This window comes from Ctenocephalides felis, unplaced genomic scaffold (assembly GCF_003426905.1).
Source record: "Ctenocephalides felis isolate EL2017-DRISC unplaced genomic scaffold, ASM342690v1 CF-g0.4_SCAFFOLD_00845, whole genome shotgun sequence".
Classification (NCBI taxonomy): Eukaryota; Metazoa; Arthropoda; class Insecta; order Siphonaptera; family Pulicidae; genus Ctenocephalides; species Ctenocephalides felis.
Window position 1 is genome coordinate 82,292,631 of NW_020536999.1, and position 18,149 is coordinate 82,310,779.

The window sequence follows — 18,149 nt, forward strand, 5'->3', positions numbered from 1 at the left end:
CAACTATTTTGTATTTTTTATGAAAATATTTGAAAATGTCGAAGGAAAACACTTATGTCTATGAATGATCAGGCAATTAAAATTGAACCACCAGAATATGCGTGCGTTATACTGGTTTTACCTGTATTATTATTCAATTTATATAATAAAAATAATTGATCATAGATGAAAAGTAGAATCCAATGATTAACTCATTACTGCGATATTCTAGTCTTCTTTTATCTATGATTCTAGTTATATTGGAATAATGCAAATAAGTGAGAAAATCGTGTACTTTCTTACGAAATGGTAGTCAATTCAAACCCAATTATTAGGGTTAAATAAAAAAAAAACATAACGTAATTACGTTACAGTATTCTGTAGTCATTAACAAACTATTAACACTAGAAACACCGCCGAATTTAAGCACAGTTGAAAATAAAAGATAAAAGTATTTCAAGTCTACTTCTCGTAATTGCGAGATACTATGAAAATAACTGCACAAAATGTTTTAAAACTTATGTAAGTTGAAAACTTTTCGGCCATTTTGTTTTACAAAGACACTGTTTTGTGTTTTTATTAATAACTTTCAAATTATTTATTGTAACTAAAAACAGTTTTTGATAAAGCTATAGTTGACTGCTATTCCTGCTTGTATTTTTAAAATATTTCTAAACTTGCATAATGTTGAAAACGTGTCGGCAATTTTGTGATACAAAGATATTTTTCTGTATTTTGATTAATGTAGAAAAAAGTAGCTGAATAAATTCTATAAAGCATTTTCCGAGACAGAAATGATGTAAAGTTTGTGCTTATATTTTTAAACTTCCACAATGTTGATAACGTGTCAGCCATTTTGTTGTACAATGACATTGTTTTGAATTTTATTGATAACTGTTAAATTACTTTGCATAATCAACTCTAGTCTTTGACAAAGGTATTGCTGAATAAATTCACTAAAACATTTTCTCAGACAAAAATTATGTAAAATTCTTTTGCTTATATTTTTAAAATAATTTTAAACTTGCATAATGTTGAAAACGTGTCGTCCATTTTGTGGAACAAAGACATTGTTTCGTGTTTTTACTAATAACTTTTAAATTGCTTATTATAACTAAATATAGTCTTTGACAAAGTTATAGCTGAATAAATTTTCTAAAACATTTTCTCTGACAAAAAAATGCGTTTATATTTTAAAAAGACAGAGAACATCACCAATTCATAGATCAACCTCAAATGTTAAACCAGGTATCTCATACTCATATGTAACACGTTAAAATACTGTACTGCCTGAAAACCAGGACATTCGATCAATCAGAGCTCGACAAACATTAATAATATCAATGATCTGTCAGAATTGAAGAAAATGATAAAAACACTTACTGAACAAATGAGCATGATTAATTTACTCACAACTATTCTAGCAAATAAATCATGTATTTCAAACTAACAATCTGTTTATAGAATGCAAATGGCTTGTGTAACCACACTCAAGATCTTAAATATTTTTTAACAATCAACAATATAGATATAATGCTTATATCGTAATCACATTTCACTAACAATAGTTCCGTACGTATACCAAATTATATAGTTTATAATACTCCAGAAGGACTTTCTTCAAGCAACATCAATTTCAGTTAATATACCATCGCATAACCAGCAAGTACTATCAGCCATTTACTGTCCGCCTAAACACAGGATCACCAAAAGTGAGTTTACAATTTTTTTTAATACGCTGGGAAGTTCATTTATAGCGGGAGGAGATTATAATGCAAAGCACACATTCTGGGGTTCTAGACTGATCACCCCTAGGGGTCGAGAACTTTACAAATCGATTGAAACTAGTTGGTATTGGTATTTAGCCTAGAGGCAAGTCGACAATATAAATAAAGTGCAAGTGTTTTAATAGAGTTCGGCAGCATCTTGGTGGATCACGGACTTCTTATACATTTTTGCAATCTATCTCTTAACAACATACTTTTTGATCCATTCGAACCGAATGGTCAATTAGTTAACAGATATCAAATCAAATTTAGATTTAAATTCAGATCATTCGCCAATTATTCTGCAATATTCTACAACTACAGAAGTAAATCAAAACTCATATCTTCTCACAAATAAATTTACTAATTGGCCATTATTCTAAGAGATAATTGATGAAAAAAATTCTTGCAACATACCTTTGAAAAATGAACTGATTTAAACTTGGCGATAACTAATTTTACAACGCTATTATCATCAGTAGCTCAAAAATTAACTATACTTTCAAATGCAAGTTGCAAACCTAATTATCCTATTAACATTAAAAAAATCATAACTCAAAAACGCAAATTACAAAAAGCATGGCAAACCACAAGATCACCGGCCAATAAAAACAAATTTAACAGTGCCTGCAGAAATCGTAAAACTCTATTATATGAATATAAGAACCAATTCATTGAAAATTACTTAACTAATCTTTCATCTACTAAAGACACAAATTATTCTCTTTGGAAGGCAACGAAGAGATTAAAAAGGCCGATAGTACATATTAGAGATGGGCTTATCATAACCGAAGCCGGATCGACTCGGATTTGACTCCGCTTCATGGAGGAGTTATATCCGCTTAACAACTCCACGACTCCGACAACTTTCAAACCGAAGTACTCGACACAAATGTGTTCTATAGTCCGTTGTTTATGTATCTAAGGATTTGTCGAATCCTATTAATTATTTGAAATTTTTTATAAACAGTTCAAACATATTTGTTGATATTGTTATAAAAAGTCACAATTTTAAGCATTTCGGTACATTATATCTTGGATTTAACAACTTCAATAGCATTCTAAATTCAATCCCTTCAATGATTTGCATTAAATGATATTCTTTTGCAATCATCTTGATCAATTGTGCATTTATTTCAGCAATTTGGCACATGGGTAAAGGATTAGTATTTTGCAAATAATTTCTGATAACATTAGAATTATTTTTCATTGTATTAGATGGATTTGAATCTGATGTACCAGCTTCTGAAGTTTTTAACGCAAAAATATTATCCAATAATACAGTCTCGCGGCGCATTGCCGGATAAATCGGTATAGTTCAAATGCCTTATTAAATTTCCAGTATTTGAAAATAAAATACTTAAAAAATCCGCACATTAATTGCATTTTGCTTTATTATCTTTGAGGAAAAATGATTCCAGATAGTACTGGTTTTACGTCTCATTGCCATTTCTCTAATCACTTGCAATCACTGATTTTGTTACACACAGAATATACACACTAACACAAAAGTTTATCATTTGATTGCTTGGTAACTTGCAAAATATTGAAAAAAACTATTGCTATCGTGGAGATGCAACTAATGTCGAAGACGTAGTCCTACTAACAATTAGCTGGTAATTTTTTGCTATAAAAAGTCCACTGGGCATCAGGCGATAAAAAAAGTTATGAATAAATATCAATAAAACAATTTTTCTAAAAAATTCACAAATAAATGACGGGTTGTAAAATTTTTCGGTCGACCAGATGATCGACTCAATGACTCGTAATTTTAGCAGTGTTGACCAAAGTAAAATCGCAAAACTTGAGAATCAAATTCCATTTAATTATTTCCTTTTGATGAGAAAATAATTTTTTTTGATTAATTTTATATAAAACTTAAGTAGTACACTTTGTAATAAAAGCAAAACATAATACTTCTGCTTTCTAAATTTTTCTTCTGCTATTTCCATTCGAGAATTAATATTGTGTAAAAGTAATAATATAATACTAAATATTTTTTGCTGCTTAAATACTATTGATATCACTGATAAATATTGTTATTTCAGACTATGGCAAAACCGTATATTTTTCGGTATGTATATTCCTGATTGTCGTCATTCAGGGCCAAAGATTGTCGTAGTTAGAAAGATTAGCCCTTACTATTCAATAAATTAAACATTTGAGCTATTCACACTTGAACACAATTTCATTGTTCTGTGTCTTTGAAGTAATATTTTTGTATTTTCTGCAAAATACACAATGGTAGTGTTTTGATTTTTATACCTAAAAGGTCATAAAACTGCCTGGGAGACGAGAAAGCGACCGCTTTCTTCCCAAAGCAAAAACGCCAAAAACAGTAAATGTCTGCACAAATTAACAGATTTAATACCAGTTTAGGAAAGTCGAATATGACAAATCCTGTGAAATAACTCCACCCGGATTCACTCCGAAGGAGAAGTTGTATCGGAGTGATAACTCCGGAGTGAGTTACCCATCTCTAGTGCATATACCGCCAGTGCGTGTACTTGATTGTTCTTGGGCAAGAAGTTCAGAAGAAAAATTGGAAGAATATTAAGAACAATTGAAAAATACATTCCAGCCTCATCCCCGCAGTTGCAACGTAAACAATGAAGATTTTATCCACAATTGTTTACAAAATGAATCTATACCAGGCCAAATTGTAAAACACATAACGGTGACCGAATTAAAAAAATATGTCAAGGATGCAAATCCTATAGATTTATTATAATAAATCTCCTGGGCCAGATAAAATTTCGATAAAAATGATAAAAAAACTGCCAGAAAAGGGATTTAGATTATTAACAATAATTTTCAATTCAATTTTAAGATTAAAAGTGTTCCCTCAAGCTTGGAAAGTAGCTAAAATAATTCTTATACCTAAACCTGGGAAAGACCCTCATTTACTGTCTTCCTATATAGACCAATAAGCCTACTTCCTTGTATTTCGAAGATATTTGAAAAATTATTACTATAACGCATTAAGTCAGAATTGTTGAATCAGAACGTAATTCCAAATCACCAATTCGGCTTTAGAGAACAACACTCAACCATAGAACAGGTTCATCGCCTAGTAAATATAATAAACGAATCGTTCCATGCAAAAAATATTGTTTGGCTGTATTTTTAGACTTTGCGCAAGCATTTGACAAGGTATGGCACACTGGTTTGTTGTACAAACTAAAACTCTGTTTATCAGAACCGATATTTTCAATAATAAAATTGTACCTTGAAAATAGGGAATTTTTCGTCAGAATTAACAACGAGGAGTCGACCAAAAAAAAGATCCTCTCTGGGGTGCCCCAGGGAAGCGTCTTTTCTCCAACTCTATTTCTTATATTCACAGCGGAGTTTCCGGAACAAGCGTGCCGACATTTGCTGACGATACTTGTATCATTGCCTCCAATGAAGATTCCGCAATAGCTTCGCAACTATTACAAAAGCATCTAGATATTGCTACATAATGGGTTTCTTTGTGGAGAATTATGACAAACCACGCAAAATCTACGCATATCACTTTCACGCTGCGTACTGGTATATGACCTACAATTAACTGGTATATGACCTACTATTAAATGGACAGGAAATCCCAGTAAAAGATAGCGTAAAATATCTCGGAATAAATTGAACTAGAAAATTGAACTAGGAGTTCACATTAGCAAGAAAAAACAGCAGATTGATGAATTATTTAAAAAACATTACTGGTCCGAACTGTCGATAAACAACAAACTAATTATTTATGAAAGTATTTTTAAACCAGTGTGGTCTTATGGGATTCAACTATGGGGCACCACCGATAAAACTAATATACAGATCATTCAGCGAGTGCAGAACAAGATAATACGGCAGGCACTGAACGCACCCAGGTACGTTCTCAACTGGTTGATTCACCAGGACAGCAATATGATGACAGTAAATGAAGTAATTCAACAAAAAAAAACAGACAACTGTAAAAGAAGAATGGACGAACACCCAAATTACTTGGCACAAAAAGTATTCTCAGAAGCGCGCCCAACCAGGCTAAAACGAAAAATTCCCAATGATCTCATAAACAGCCATTTATAAACGCTAACATTAATATTATTATTATTATCTTACTATTTCTATTATTGTTATTTTGTTATATTTTATTGTTTTTTCTAATATTTTATTATTCAGAAATTTTATTTATATTATTTATTAATTTTATTTTTATTATTATTTGCTTTTATTTTATATTAAATCATCATACTACGGATATTATTTTCATGTAAATTCTATCCTTTGCACTCTTATTTATTTAAATTTATGTTATTATTTATCAATATTGCTAGATGTTAACTATTTAACAGTTGTAATATATAATGTAATTAAAAAAAAAAAAATAATAAAAAAAATATATTAAAGTTAATGTGGCATATTTCTGGTATATATCGCCATGTGTAAAGACATTTTTTAAAATTCATAATAATAACTTTTGAACTTCTGTTTAAAACTAAATACGGTCTTAGAAAGTTAAAGCTACTCCTGACCAATTTGTATTTGAACCTGAAACCAATGGTTACTAATCCACATTAATAATACTTAATTGATAAAAATTAAAATTTGAATAAAAAATTTTGAAATAATATTGATATTATGTATTGTGTTCTGTATATTTCATACTATTTATACATTCCATTAGACGCAAAAATTTTTACAATATTTAAATTTAAGTGAACAAATATACTTATGTTTCATTGATCTTCACCACGCTTCTGACTATGAAGTGCCATGTGTCTTTTCATATGACTTCTTACTGTGAATGTCTTTTTGCATATATTGCATTCATGGGGACGTACTCCACTGTGTATTAGCATGTGACGTTTCAGACTACCTCTTTCTGTAAAAGTCTTATTGCATATATTGCATTCATGGGAACGTACTCCACTATGTATCAGCATGTGACTTTTCAGATGACCTGATTGTGTAAATTTCTTTTTGCATATGTTGCACTCATGAGGGCGTACTCCATTGTGAATCAGTATGTGACGTTTCAGATGACCTCTTTCTGTGAATGTCTTTTTGCATATATTGCATTGATGGGGTTGATTACCACTGTGAATAAGCATGTGACTTTTCAGATTACATAATTGCCTGAATGTCTTTTTGCATATATTGCATGCATGTGGGCGTACTCCATTATGAATGAGCAGGTGTTTTGTTAGATCACCTGTTCGCATGAATGTCTTTTTGCATATATTGCATCGATGAGGTCGCTCACCACTGTGAATAAACATGTGAGTTTTTAGATTACATAATTGCCTGAATGTCTTATTGCATATATTGCATTCATGAGGACGTACTCCACTGTGTATCAGCATGTGACTTTTCAAATGACCTAATTGTGTAAATTTCTTGTTGCATATATTGCATTCATGGGCGCGCTCACCACTGTGAATGAGCATGTGCACTTTCAGAACACTTAATCGATTAAAAGCCTTGTAACAGATTTCGCATTTGAAAGGACATTCTTTGCTATTACTAGGAATATGATCGACCATATGCTTTTTTAAATGGTCTGATTCTGCAAATGATCTATTGCAAATGTCACATTCATAAATTGGTAACTCGACTACCTCCTGTTTGATTTCTTCTTCAATTGTCACCTCGGAAATCATAAATCTTTCCAAACACGTATCATCATCTTTAGAACACGATTCAGATTTAACAATAACGTCGGGATTATCAAATTCATCTTTCATTTCGAGTTTAATGTCTTCTGGTGAATATTCTGGTAGTTCAATTTTAACTGCCCGATCATTCATAGACATAATTGTTTCCTCCGACATTTTTAAATATTTTCACTGCTTATACTCACAAAAAAATTACAAAATAGTTGTGTGCTAAATAATTTTATCAATAATTACTTTCAATATGATCAATTAATTTAACTAAATAACTTTTATTATTTGACATTTGAAGCATAGAGTTTGTTTGTAGCAGTAGAGAGAGTAGAAACCATGGCCGGTAATCTCCGAATAAATGTAGATTACCGTTATACTTGTTTATCTATGATTACCGTGTTTTGAAATGGATTGGCAATGGATTGGCATTCGAATTGATCGAAGGATGGCGCTACGATTTCCAATTTCATTGATCTAGCAGCTGGCTTGATCTACATTGATTTGATCGTCCATTTTCTGTAAGTCGTCATCGCGTGTTGTAGTTGAGATGTGTTATATTTGTTTTTCTGTGATTGTTTATATATAGTTATATTTTGGTGAATACTTTTTTCATTTATTATTAAGTTAAAATGGTAAAGTGTAATATGCCAAATTGTTGTAACTCCAAATATAATAAAAGATGCATATATTTCCGGCATCTAATTATCAGGTATGTATATAATGATGTATTATGCACATAATGAATATGTATAATGAAAATACTATTAAAATGTTATATATATATATATATATATATATATATATATATGTGCAAAAATTTGTAAAAAGATGCTTTCAATTTGGATGCAGAGGGCGAATAATCCTTTAATGGATGACCTAACTCTTCGGTTTGTGGCACAAGACAAAGATAATTTGAAATCGAAATCAATTAGAAGTGTCTCCTTTATGGCAATAACAGAATAGTTTTCAAGTCACTGGAGAATGCTCTCATACAGAACCAGAAGAACATTCTGCAACTCCAAGGACAAGGCCAAGTAATTATAACTCTAAATACTTCAATACAATTTGCAAAAAATATTAATAAATGAATCTTATGTTCTTAGTTAGGAGATGAAAGCCTAAAAACCTCGAAAAAGATTTTTGCAGCAACCCTGAGATTGTCAAGTGCAGGTTAAAAGTCACCTATTCTGACACCAGTTTTCCGCAAAGGTATTTTTTCATAATAATTGCAGCAAAAATAATTAATATGATAATAACAATATCTTCAATTAATATGATATAACAATATATTCAATAGAAGTCCTTGGTGGTAGCTGCAAATTGCCGCAGAAGGCAGTGATAAGGTCAAATTTTGTTTCGGGATAAAAAAGGATTAACAAACAATGCAATAATTTTAAGGATAAATTCCAACAGAGTATACAATGTTCTGAGAAGTTTTCAAATATTCCGGAAACTTAAAATGTAAGGGCAACAATTTTGATATTGTCTCAATTAACATACTCAAAGATCAGACAGTTTATAAAGCGCAAGGGTTTAGTTATAGTTTTAAATAAACCTCCTTGCAATAAAAACTGGATTAATAGGTTTAGATAGATAGGTTTGAGCTACAATTGGTATAAATTAAAAGTAGTTCAGGGTTTTGGTTACTTACGTTTAAAAAAACACTTATACAAAAACTATTCAAAGATTTCGTCAAATATAACTTTATTAATGATTGATTAGATAGCAAAATAACTATTAAATGGAGAGATAAACAAGAATGTCTTGTAAATGAATTTTAATCCTAGGAATTTAGTTTTATCTCAATTTGGATATCAATATATATATATATTTTGTTTTTAGGATTATTTTGTTTGGGAAGTATTCATTCTTTTTTAAAAATGCGCTGTTCTTTTTATCCTTTTAAATTTTTGCATTACTTGTCATTCCTTCTAAATTTGTCATTCCATCGTCAATACTCCTGCGCTTTTTACTTTTTAGTTTTTAAGTTTTTAATGTAATATACTTTAATTAATAGTAGTCAGTTATTTCTGTTTAGTTTATAATTCTTCAAAAATATGTCTGTAATATATTGAAAAATGTATTTTATATTTCGTATGTTTTGTTCTTATTTCAAATATTAAATTTTTTTCAGATTTTTTAGCTGTATTGATTATATGTATAAATGTAAAATTGAACATTAACCAGGAGTTAATTTACATACTGTATATACATGTGCTGCCATGTTGTGATCAATTCGTAAATTAAAATGAGTGTAACGTCAAATCGCCCGAGATAGCGATCTATTTATGCTTATCATAGATAAACAAGTATAAATAGATGGCAAACCGGACCGCTTTTCGATTATTTTAAATTTAATTTACCGCTCCTGCTATAGAAGCGCGACGAGTGTAGCATGAACATTTACCCCTAGGTTAAATTCTAGATAAATCCAAATCCTTAGGTTTAGTTCTAAGATAAATTTATGTATAATATTGTTACAATAAATCTGAAATTTTAATATGTGCAATGATGACAAAACATACTCATAAAAATATATTTCCGTATATATTAAAAACATTTTCAAAAATAAAATAAAATTAATATATAAGCAATAATTAAATATAAATAATAAAATATATCAATAAAACGTATTTACATAATTTAAATAAAATACAATTATTAATAAATAGACAAGATTTTCTAACATTCGCAGAATAATAATTTTTTCTGCCTCAGTCGAGTTTTATTGGCCTTGAGACATTTCTTGTACTTTTCGAGAGATACTTTTTTATGGGGTCCTGTTCATTTTCATTCATATATTTTCCTGAGAGACATCGTTTCACAGTAAAACACCAGTTATTAACAACAAACAATATAAATAATTTAGAAAATTGAACATTTTCGACCCTTATTCTTCCAAAAAAATCTGCAATGGATCTTGATTAAAATTTCTGGTAAATAAATCACTTTCTTTTTGTTTCAAACGTGCCTCAAATCCTCTATAGCTTTTCAGCCCAGTTTCTTAACGAATGCGACTTTTGTTAGTACCCTGCTAAAAAATTTTATCTTTATGAACTGTATTTAATTCAACACTTTTTTGACACTGTTGGTACGTGACACTTCGCCATATTGAAAATTATTATTGAAGTAAAACTTCTTTAGGCGCGATATGGGTGTAAAAATTTCTGTAGGCGCGACACGGGTGTAAATCCGTACAAATGCAACGAAAACGCCAAAGTGAAGTTGAACACTACGAGGCAGGTAGGCTCTGATGTCGCGAGTCGCGATCCACTCCCGTCATGTCATGCGTAAGTCGAACGCTAAACCCGCTAAACCCTATATGAACTTGCATTAATTGAATCACGTTTTTTTTACAAAAGAAGAGGTTGCTGTATTATGTCCTCATGGAATAAGACTTTTCTTAGAGAATAAATGTGTCATGGAATACAATAAATTTATATTGAATTGAAAGTCTCGTTGAAGACAAAATAATATGTACTGCCACGGATATTTATGTAGGTTGCCATGCGACAGATCAACAATCATACATTCGTCAGCAGTTTCACAAAAATCGGTTTTTGATACCGGGGGTTTGCCGTATGAAATAATTTTAGTTCTGAATAAATTTTACATAATAACAACTAATATTGATGTAAGTGATGGCTTATCTAATGGTTGTATAGGAAAATTAATGTACATAGAACGTGGCGATAATGATGGACTTCTACGTTTATGGTTTGAATTTCCTGGTAAGATAGGTAACAAAATTAGGAAGAAAGCTTCACATCATATTCAAACTCTTAATATCAGTAGGACAGCTGTGCCGATGCTCAGGAGATCTTATTATTATTGATATGTGATTAATAAAAGATGATTTTTAAAATTCAAATATGATGTTTTTTTTATTTTTATCTTAATTGCCTACTCATACAATATTAAAAGTTTTACTTCAATCGCGTGTGATCCTTACGCGCACTCTTTTTTTAATTCTTTTATTTATCTGAGGTATTCGTTCGTTATCGAGTAGCACCGTCAATAGTCCTGCGATTTGATGTACGCGTTGGCCGACGTTAGTTCTGAATTTAGGAACAATAAAACCATAGAGGGTTTTAGAGGAGCGGAACACTAATACGATAAAAAGGTCGTTTGTTCTATGTTTGCCCCCCATGATGCTTATTTATCTATGGTAGAAACATAGAGAACCATATTGATATTGAAAAGACGCACCACGATAAATAATGGGTGCGTTCGACTTGGACGCTTACGCGCTGTGAGCGCGCATTCATCGTTCGACTTGGCGCTGTGAGTGTCACAAAAGTACGCTCGTAGCGTATACTCTTCTTTTATCTATGGCTCGTAGCATCATCGTAGCATGTTCGTAGCACATATTTTGCGCTCATACGTGCTCACGCCACGGAGGTAAGGCACTTGAAAGTGTCATGGCCGTTTATCAAAACGAATGCATGGAATGCATAATCTAATCCTAATTTCATTCATTCTTAGTTCAATAAGTACGCAAAAATGGCGAGCTGTGCATTACAATTATTTTTTAATATTAATATTAATATTAATTAATTTTAAATTTAATTAATTTTAAATAATTTTAAATTTTAATTTTTATTTTAATATTAATATGAATTAAGCATAAGCAAACCAAATTTCATTTATTTATTAATTGTTAAATTGTTTATAATCCCGCTGAATGATCTAGAAAGTAATAAAATTTACACAATTACCGTTACCGCCATTTGCCGCCATTTTGATGCTTATTGACGCTCACAGTTTCCAAAACGAACGGAATTTAGTTATCGATTCTAAGCGCTTATCGGCCAAGTCGAACGCTAAAAATTCGTGCTTATAAGCGTGAGCGCTCACAGCGCGTAAGCGTCCAAGTCGAACGCACCCAATGTCTCATCTTTATACATATATATACTCTCTATGCTTCAAATGTCAAACAGTAAATGTAATAAAAATTTAGATGAAAACATTTATTTGATATATTATATTGAAAAAAAATTAAGACAATACTAGACTATTATTTAGCACACAAGTATTTTGTATTTTTTGTGTGAAAATATTTGAAAATATCGGAGGAAACAATTATGTCTATGAATGATCAGGCAATTAAAATTGAACCACCAGAATATTCACCAGATGACATTAAACTCGAAATGGAGGATGAATTTGATGATCCTGACGTTACTGTTAAATCCGAATCGTATTCTGAAGATGATGATACGCGTTTAGAAAGATTTATGAACTCCGAGGTGAAAATTGAAGAAGAAGTCAAACAGGAGTTAGTCGAGACAACAACTTATGAATGTGACATTTGCAATAGATCATTTGCAGAAACACATCATTTAAAAGAGCATATGTTCGAACATATGCCTAATAATAGCAAAGAAAGTTCTTTCAAATGCAAAATCTGTTACAAGACTTTCAATCAATTATGTAATATGAAAAGGCACATGCTCATTCACAGTGGTGAGCGTCCTCATGAATGCAATATATGCAATAAGAAATTTACACAATCAAGTCATCTGAAAAGTCACATGCTGATACACAGTGGAGTACGTACCCATGAATGCAATATATGCAACAAGACATTCACAAGATCAAGTAATCTGAAAAGTCACATGCTGATACACAGCGGAGTACGTCCCCATGAATGCACTATATGCAAAAAGAAATTTACACAATCAAGTAATCTGAAAAGTCACATGCTGATACACAGTGGAGTACGTCCCCATGAATGCAATAGATGCAAAAAGACATTCACACAATTATGTAATCTGAAATGTCACATGCTCATTCATAAACAAGAGCGTCTTTATGAATGTGAAGTATGTAATAAGGAATTTACTCAATCAAAGAATTTGAAGAGACACATGGCACTTCATAGTCAGAATCAATGAAATACAAACATTTTTGTTAATGGAATATTTTTGTATATAAATATTTGGAAACATGTTATAAAATATTTTTGCATGTAATGGAAATTATAAATAGTATGAAATATACAGTACACATTAAATAATATCATATTATTTCCATGAAACCATTGGTTCCAGGTTCAAATACAAATAGACTTCTCTAAGCCTGTATTTAATTTTAAACAGAAGTTTAGAAGTTACTGATATGAATTTTAAAAAATGTCTCCATAATCAAGTAGTCTTTTAAGCATTATGTATCTGGGGAAGTATTTTAAATATACTGGCACTGATTTTACATTATATGCATTTTAATAAACATAATAAATAATTAATCTAGCTACATTTTCATCTAAAATTATATTCTGATTATACATGTAATTTGAAAATTAGTACCAAACTAGTTGGTGTTGGTATTTTGCCTTGAGGCATGTTACATGAACTTCCCGATATGTATAAATAATCAATTTAATCAATAAAAATGAATTAAAATATGAGTGATTAAAAGTAATCTGAGTGGATTCATTACACATAATTATCATTAAATGAACGAACACTCTATCGTTATACCAAATAAATCGTCTAATTTTAATTTGAACAAATGTCAAAAAAAACTACTCATTTTTCCAAACTTTGATGAATTTTTAAAATTAACTACTTGTCGTAAGGCCGTAATATTTCAGTAAAGTACTATAAGACCAGGATATATATCGTCAAAAAAAGTTTCATAAAAGTCGGCTTAAGTTTTTTTTCAACAGTTAATTACAAGAAAACGGCTCGATAGATTTTCAACTAAAACTAATCAGTATCATTCCCAAATGATATCTCTCGAACAGTTTTTCATTTTTAAAAATCGATTCGGTAGTATGAGCTTAAATGTGGACGAAAAGTTTAACACTTTTTTCCAAATTACAAAGAAATGGCTCGGCCGATCGCTGCATCAAACTGACAAAAAATAATCCGCATTAAAATACATCGATTGGCTTTTAAATTTTTGAAATCGGTTCAGGCGTTTTTGAGCAATCGTCGATGAAAGTTATAATTTTGACAAACTCCAAAAAAACGATACTAATTCTTGCAAACTTTGACGATTTTTTTAAATTAAACGACTTGTCGTAAGACCGTAATATTTTAGTATGATCAATAAGACTATGGTACTACCGTCAAAAAAAAATTCGTGAAAATCGTCGAAAAAATTTGTTTAACGCCTCAAGAATGGCCTTATTACAAGAAAACGGCCCGGCCGATCTTTACCAAAAACTAATCAGCATGATTCCCAACCAGTATCTTTCGAACGGTGTTTGAATTTTCAAAATCGATTCAGAACTGCGGGCTAAAACGTAGACGAAAATTTTTTCACTTTTTTGCGATTTACAAAGAAACGGCTCGGCCGATCGCCGCACAAAGCTAAAAAGCGCCAGTCCTCACCGAGATACATCGAGTGGCTTTAAAATTTTTGAAATCGTTCCAGCCGTTTTCGAGAAAACGTCGATTTACGGCAAAAAATCTGTTCACACACACACACACACACACACATATACATACTTTTTCCAAATTTGGTCTCATTCGATTCAGAATGGCTTGAAACGTCGAGAAAACATAAAATTAGCGATTCGGATTTTTTGATGAAAATAAACTCCTTCGGGAAGTTAAAAATGTCTTTACTGTCCAGAAATGTACTACATAATCTTGGGAAAATTTTTAAAAATATGAATATAAATTTACCAATATTATTGTCTGAGTAAATGTTTTATAGAATTTAGCCAGCTATAACTTTGTCAAAGACTGTATTTAGTTATAGAAAGTAATTTAAAAGTTATTAATAAAAATGTCTTTGTGCCCCACAATGTTCTAGTCTAGATGTACCAATATTAAAAAACTTAAAAAAAAATATTTTAAAATAAAAGCAGAAAATTTACAATATTTTTGTCTAAGTAAGTGTTTTTTAATCATGTACAATTTTTTTTGAATATATATATTTTTGAATTTGAATTTGAAATATTTTTGAAAACGCTTTTGATTGATACATGTAGAACATTGTGGGGTACAAAAACATTTTTCGGTATTTTTATTTGAGTTATTCATTTAAACTTAATACTATAGTATTAAAGTTTAAATGAATAACTCAAATAAAAATACCGAAAAATGTTTTTGTACCCCACAAAGTTCTACATGTATCAATCAAAAGCGTTTTCAAAAATATTTTAAAAATATAAGCACAAATTTTAGAATATCATCGTCTATAAAAAAAAACTTCAGAGAATTTATTCAATAAGAACTTTGTCAAAGATAGTATTAAGTTATAATAAGTAATTTAAAAGCTATTAATAAAAACACAAAACAATGTCTTTGTACCACAAAACGTCTGACAGGTTTTCAACATTAAGCAACTTCAATTTTTTTTTAAATACATGGAGGAATTTTACATAATTTTGACCTAAGAGAATGTTTTAGAGAATTTATTAGGCTATAACTTAGACAAAGTTGAAAAAAAGCAAAATATTTTTTGAATTAATCTAATCGGATAACCCCGTTTTTACACCCTTCATACCTCCGGAATGGCAAAATTGCCTTTTGCAAAAGCGCCTCGCGATAGAGCACGAACTGAATGATTTTTCAATCATGCAAATCGATTATTCCATACTGTTGAAAATGTCGAAGACATATTTGTTTAAACCACATAAATAAACTTCAAAATTAAAGATCTTGGTATGGAACCCAAAAAATCATCACATAATGTACACATTATTACAATCTCTATAAAATATCTGATAATTTTATGTGCATATGTCCACCAAGTGGATTTTTTTTAACTTATTTTTTATTGAGAGTACACAACCACTGGATCTGCCTTTCCAAAAAATTGAAGAGTTCTTCGTTTAGTTAATAGAAATAAAATGTTTTTTTTAACTTCCCGTAGCGTAGAGTAAGTTATTGTAATGAGCCGAAAATCGAAATTGAAAATTTTTACATTTCTCGACGTTTTGAAGGTTTCTGGACATTTTGGCATACCTCAGAAAAAATGGATGTGTGTGTGTATGTATGTATGGATACAATTTTCCAGTCACGTTTTTGGGCGCACGGATCAACCGATTTGAATGGTTCAAAAACACTCGATTCCTATTGATAGGGAGATGTGCTGATTAGTTTTTGGCAAAGTTTTTTTACAAAGGTCCAGCAGTTATGGAGATAAAGAGCAAAGAGTGCAGAAAATAGAAATCGAGTTTTTGAGAGAACGAATCATCCGATTTGAATGATCTAAAAAACATTCAATTAGTAATTATTGCGAGAAGTGTTTATTAGTTTTTGGCAAAGGCAGGCCCAGTCATTTCGAAGATACAAAGCTAAATGTGTAAAAAACGCAGTTTTTGAGAGAACTAAGCGTCCGATTTTAATGATTCAAAGAACTTTCTGGTTGTCTTAACAAAATAATTGATTTTGAAAAAAAAAATTTGTTTCAGCTTTTTTTTCAAAAAAAAAGTTTTGTATATCGAAAATAATTTAGATTTTATTTTTAATTCTGACTATAGTTTTAATATACTTTAAACAAGTAATTTCAACTTTGCAAGTCAGTTTATATAATTCTTATAAATATTAGACAATGTTACAATATTAATAATGATCTATTTGAAAACATTCAGTATTCCTCGAACATTTCGTTACGGTAAGGGAAGTTCCAGCAATTTGCCTGAAGGCACGATGCTATACTAGTTTTTATTCAAATCCGATGCTCCCTTCTCTCAAAAACGGAATTGCCATTTTTGGTTCTTTTTGTCCTGATTAGTTTTTGGCATCATGCCTTAAGGCAAATTGCTGGAAGTTCTCGTACCGTAACGAAATATGTTGGAAAAATATTAAATGTTTTCATATAGATTATTGTAAATACTATAACATTGTCTAATATTTATAAGACTCTCGTATATAAACTGAATTGCAAAGTTAAAATTACTTATTTAAAGTATAAAGTGAGAACTTCAGCCAGATTTAAAATTAAAATCTGAAATATTTTCGATATACAAAGTATATTTTTTTTTTTTTAAATAAAATAATTTTTTTTTCGAAAAGCAATTATTTGCTAACACAAGTAGAATTTTTTTTGAATCATTCAAATCGAATGCTTAGTTCTCGCCAAAAACTTATCACTTACAATTATATAATATTAGCTTATCAATTATAATATTTAGTGCAGTAAACGGAGCGTTTTAGGTCTGAATTTTTTTTTACTGTGCTCCGAATTGAATGAAATTTTGGAATTAGGTTCATCTAACCCTCAACTTCAAAAGTGAAAACAATTTGGATTGCGCCATCACCCCCCGGGGGGATGACACCCCCTCTTAATTGTGTAATTACATTTTTTTTTTCAAAATAACGTCGGAAATCGATAGAACTAATTATAAGAAAAAAATGTCTTCTATAGTTTTTCAAAAAAACTAATACTTTTCAAGTTACTGGCCACTAAAAATTCATATATTTTTGGCGTTTTTCTTCGTTTTTTTGCAAATATCTCCTAAAATATACATTTTAACGAAAATCATGTAATGAACAAAATAATGTAAATAAAAATCTTAATAAATCGGTATTGGATAAAGTGTTCTAGGAAAAATATTAAGCAAGATTTGAAAGAGCAAAGTCGTTTTTTATTTCGTTCAAGATTTAATTGTTGTATTTAAAGCCATCTAGTGTCGAGGTATTACGTTTTATGAATTTTGGTGAAATTGGGTTTTATAGTGCTCAACATAAGCTTTAAAATGAGTGCTGTTACAAGTTTTTTGCGTGTAAAATGAGTGAACTATCATGCAAATAAGATATCATTTAGGAGATATCTGCAAAAAAACGAAGAGAAACGC

At 30.4% G+C, this 18,149-nt stretch overlaps 2 protein-coding genes across 2 annotated transcripts in view; one reads left to right on the forward strand and one right to left on the reverse strand.

Moving 5' to 3' along the window:
* Positions 1-7,555, reverse strand: part of LOC113391056 — an 18,502-nt gene extending 10,947 nt beyond the window's left edge. Inside the window, exon 1 of the mRNA XM_026627031.1 lies at positions 7,156-7,555. Within this exon, the coding sequence (XP_026482816.1) occupies positions 7,156-7,555 (400 nt within the window). The remainder of the gene's footprint in view (positions 1-7,155) is intronic.
* Positions 7,556-12,474: 4,919 nt separating this feature from the next.
* Positions 12,475-13,287, forward strand: LOC113391057 (tissue-resident T-cell transcription regulator protein ZNF683-like). The gene is made up of 2 exons (XM_026627032.1): positions 12,475-12,856; positions 13,196-13,287. The coding sequence occupies exons 1-2, from the start codon at positions 12,475-12,477 to the stop codon at positions 13,285-13,287; spliced, it is 474 nt and encodes a 157-aa protein (XP_026482817.1).
* Positions 13,288-18,149: the final 4,862 nt, after the last annotated feature.

Bases quoted from the DNA above. Each gene is read 5' to 3' on its own strand.
- LOC113391057 (XM_026627032.1), top strand. From the start codon at position 12,475: ATGTCTATGAATGATCAGGCAATTAAAATTGAACCACCAGAATATTCA. The intron at 12,857-13,195 runs GTGAGCGTCCTC...TTCATAAACAAG, and splicing joins GCACATGCTCATTCACAGTG to AGCGTCTTTATGAATGTGAA.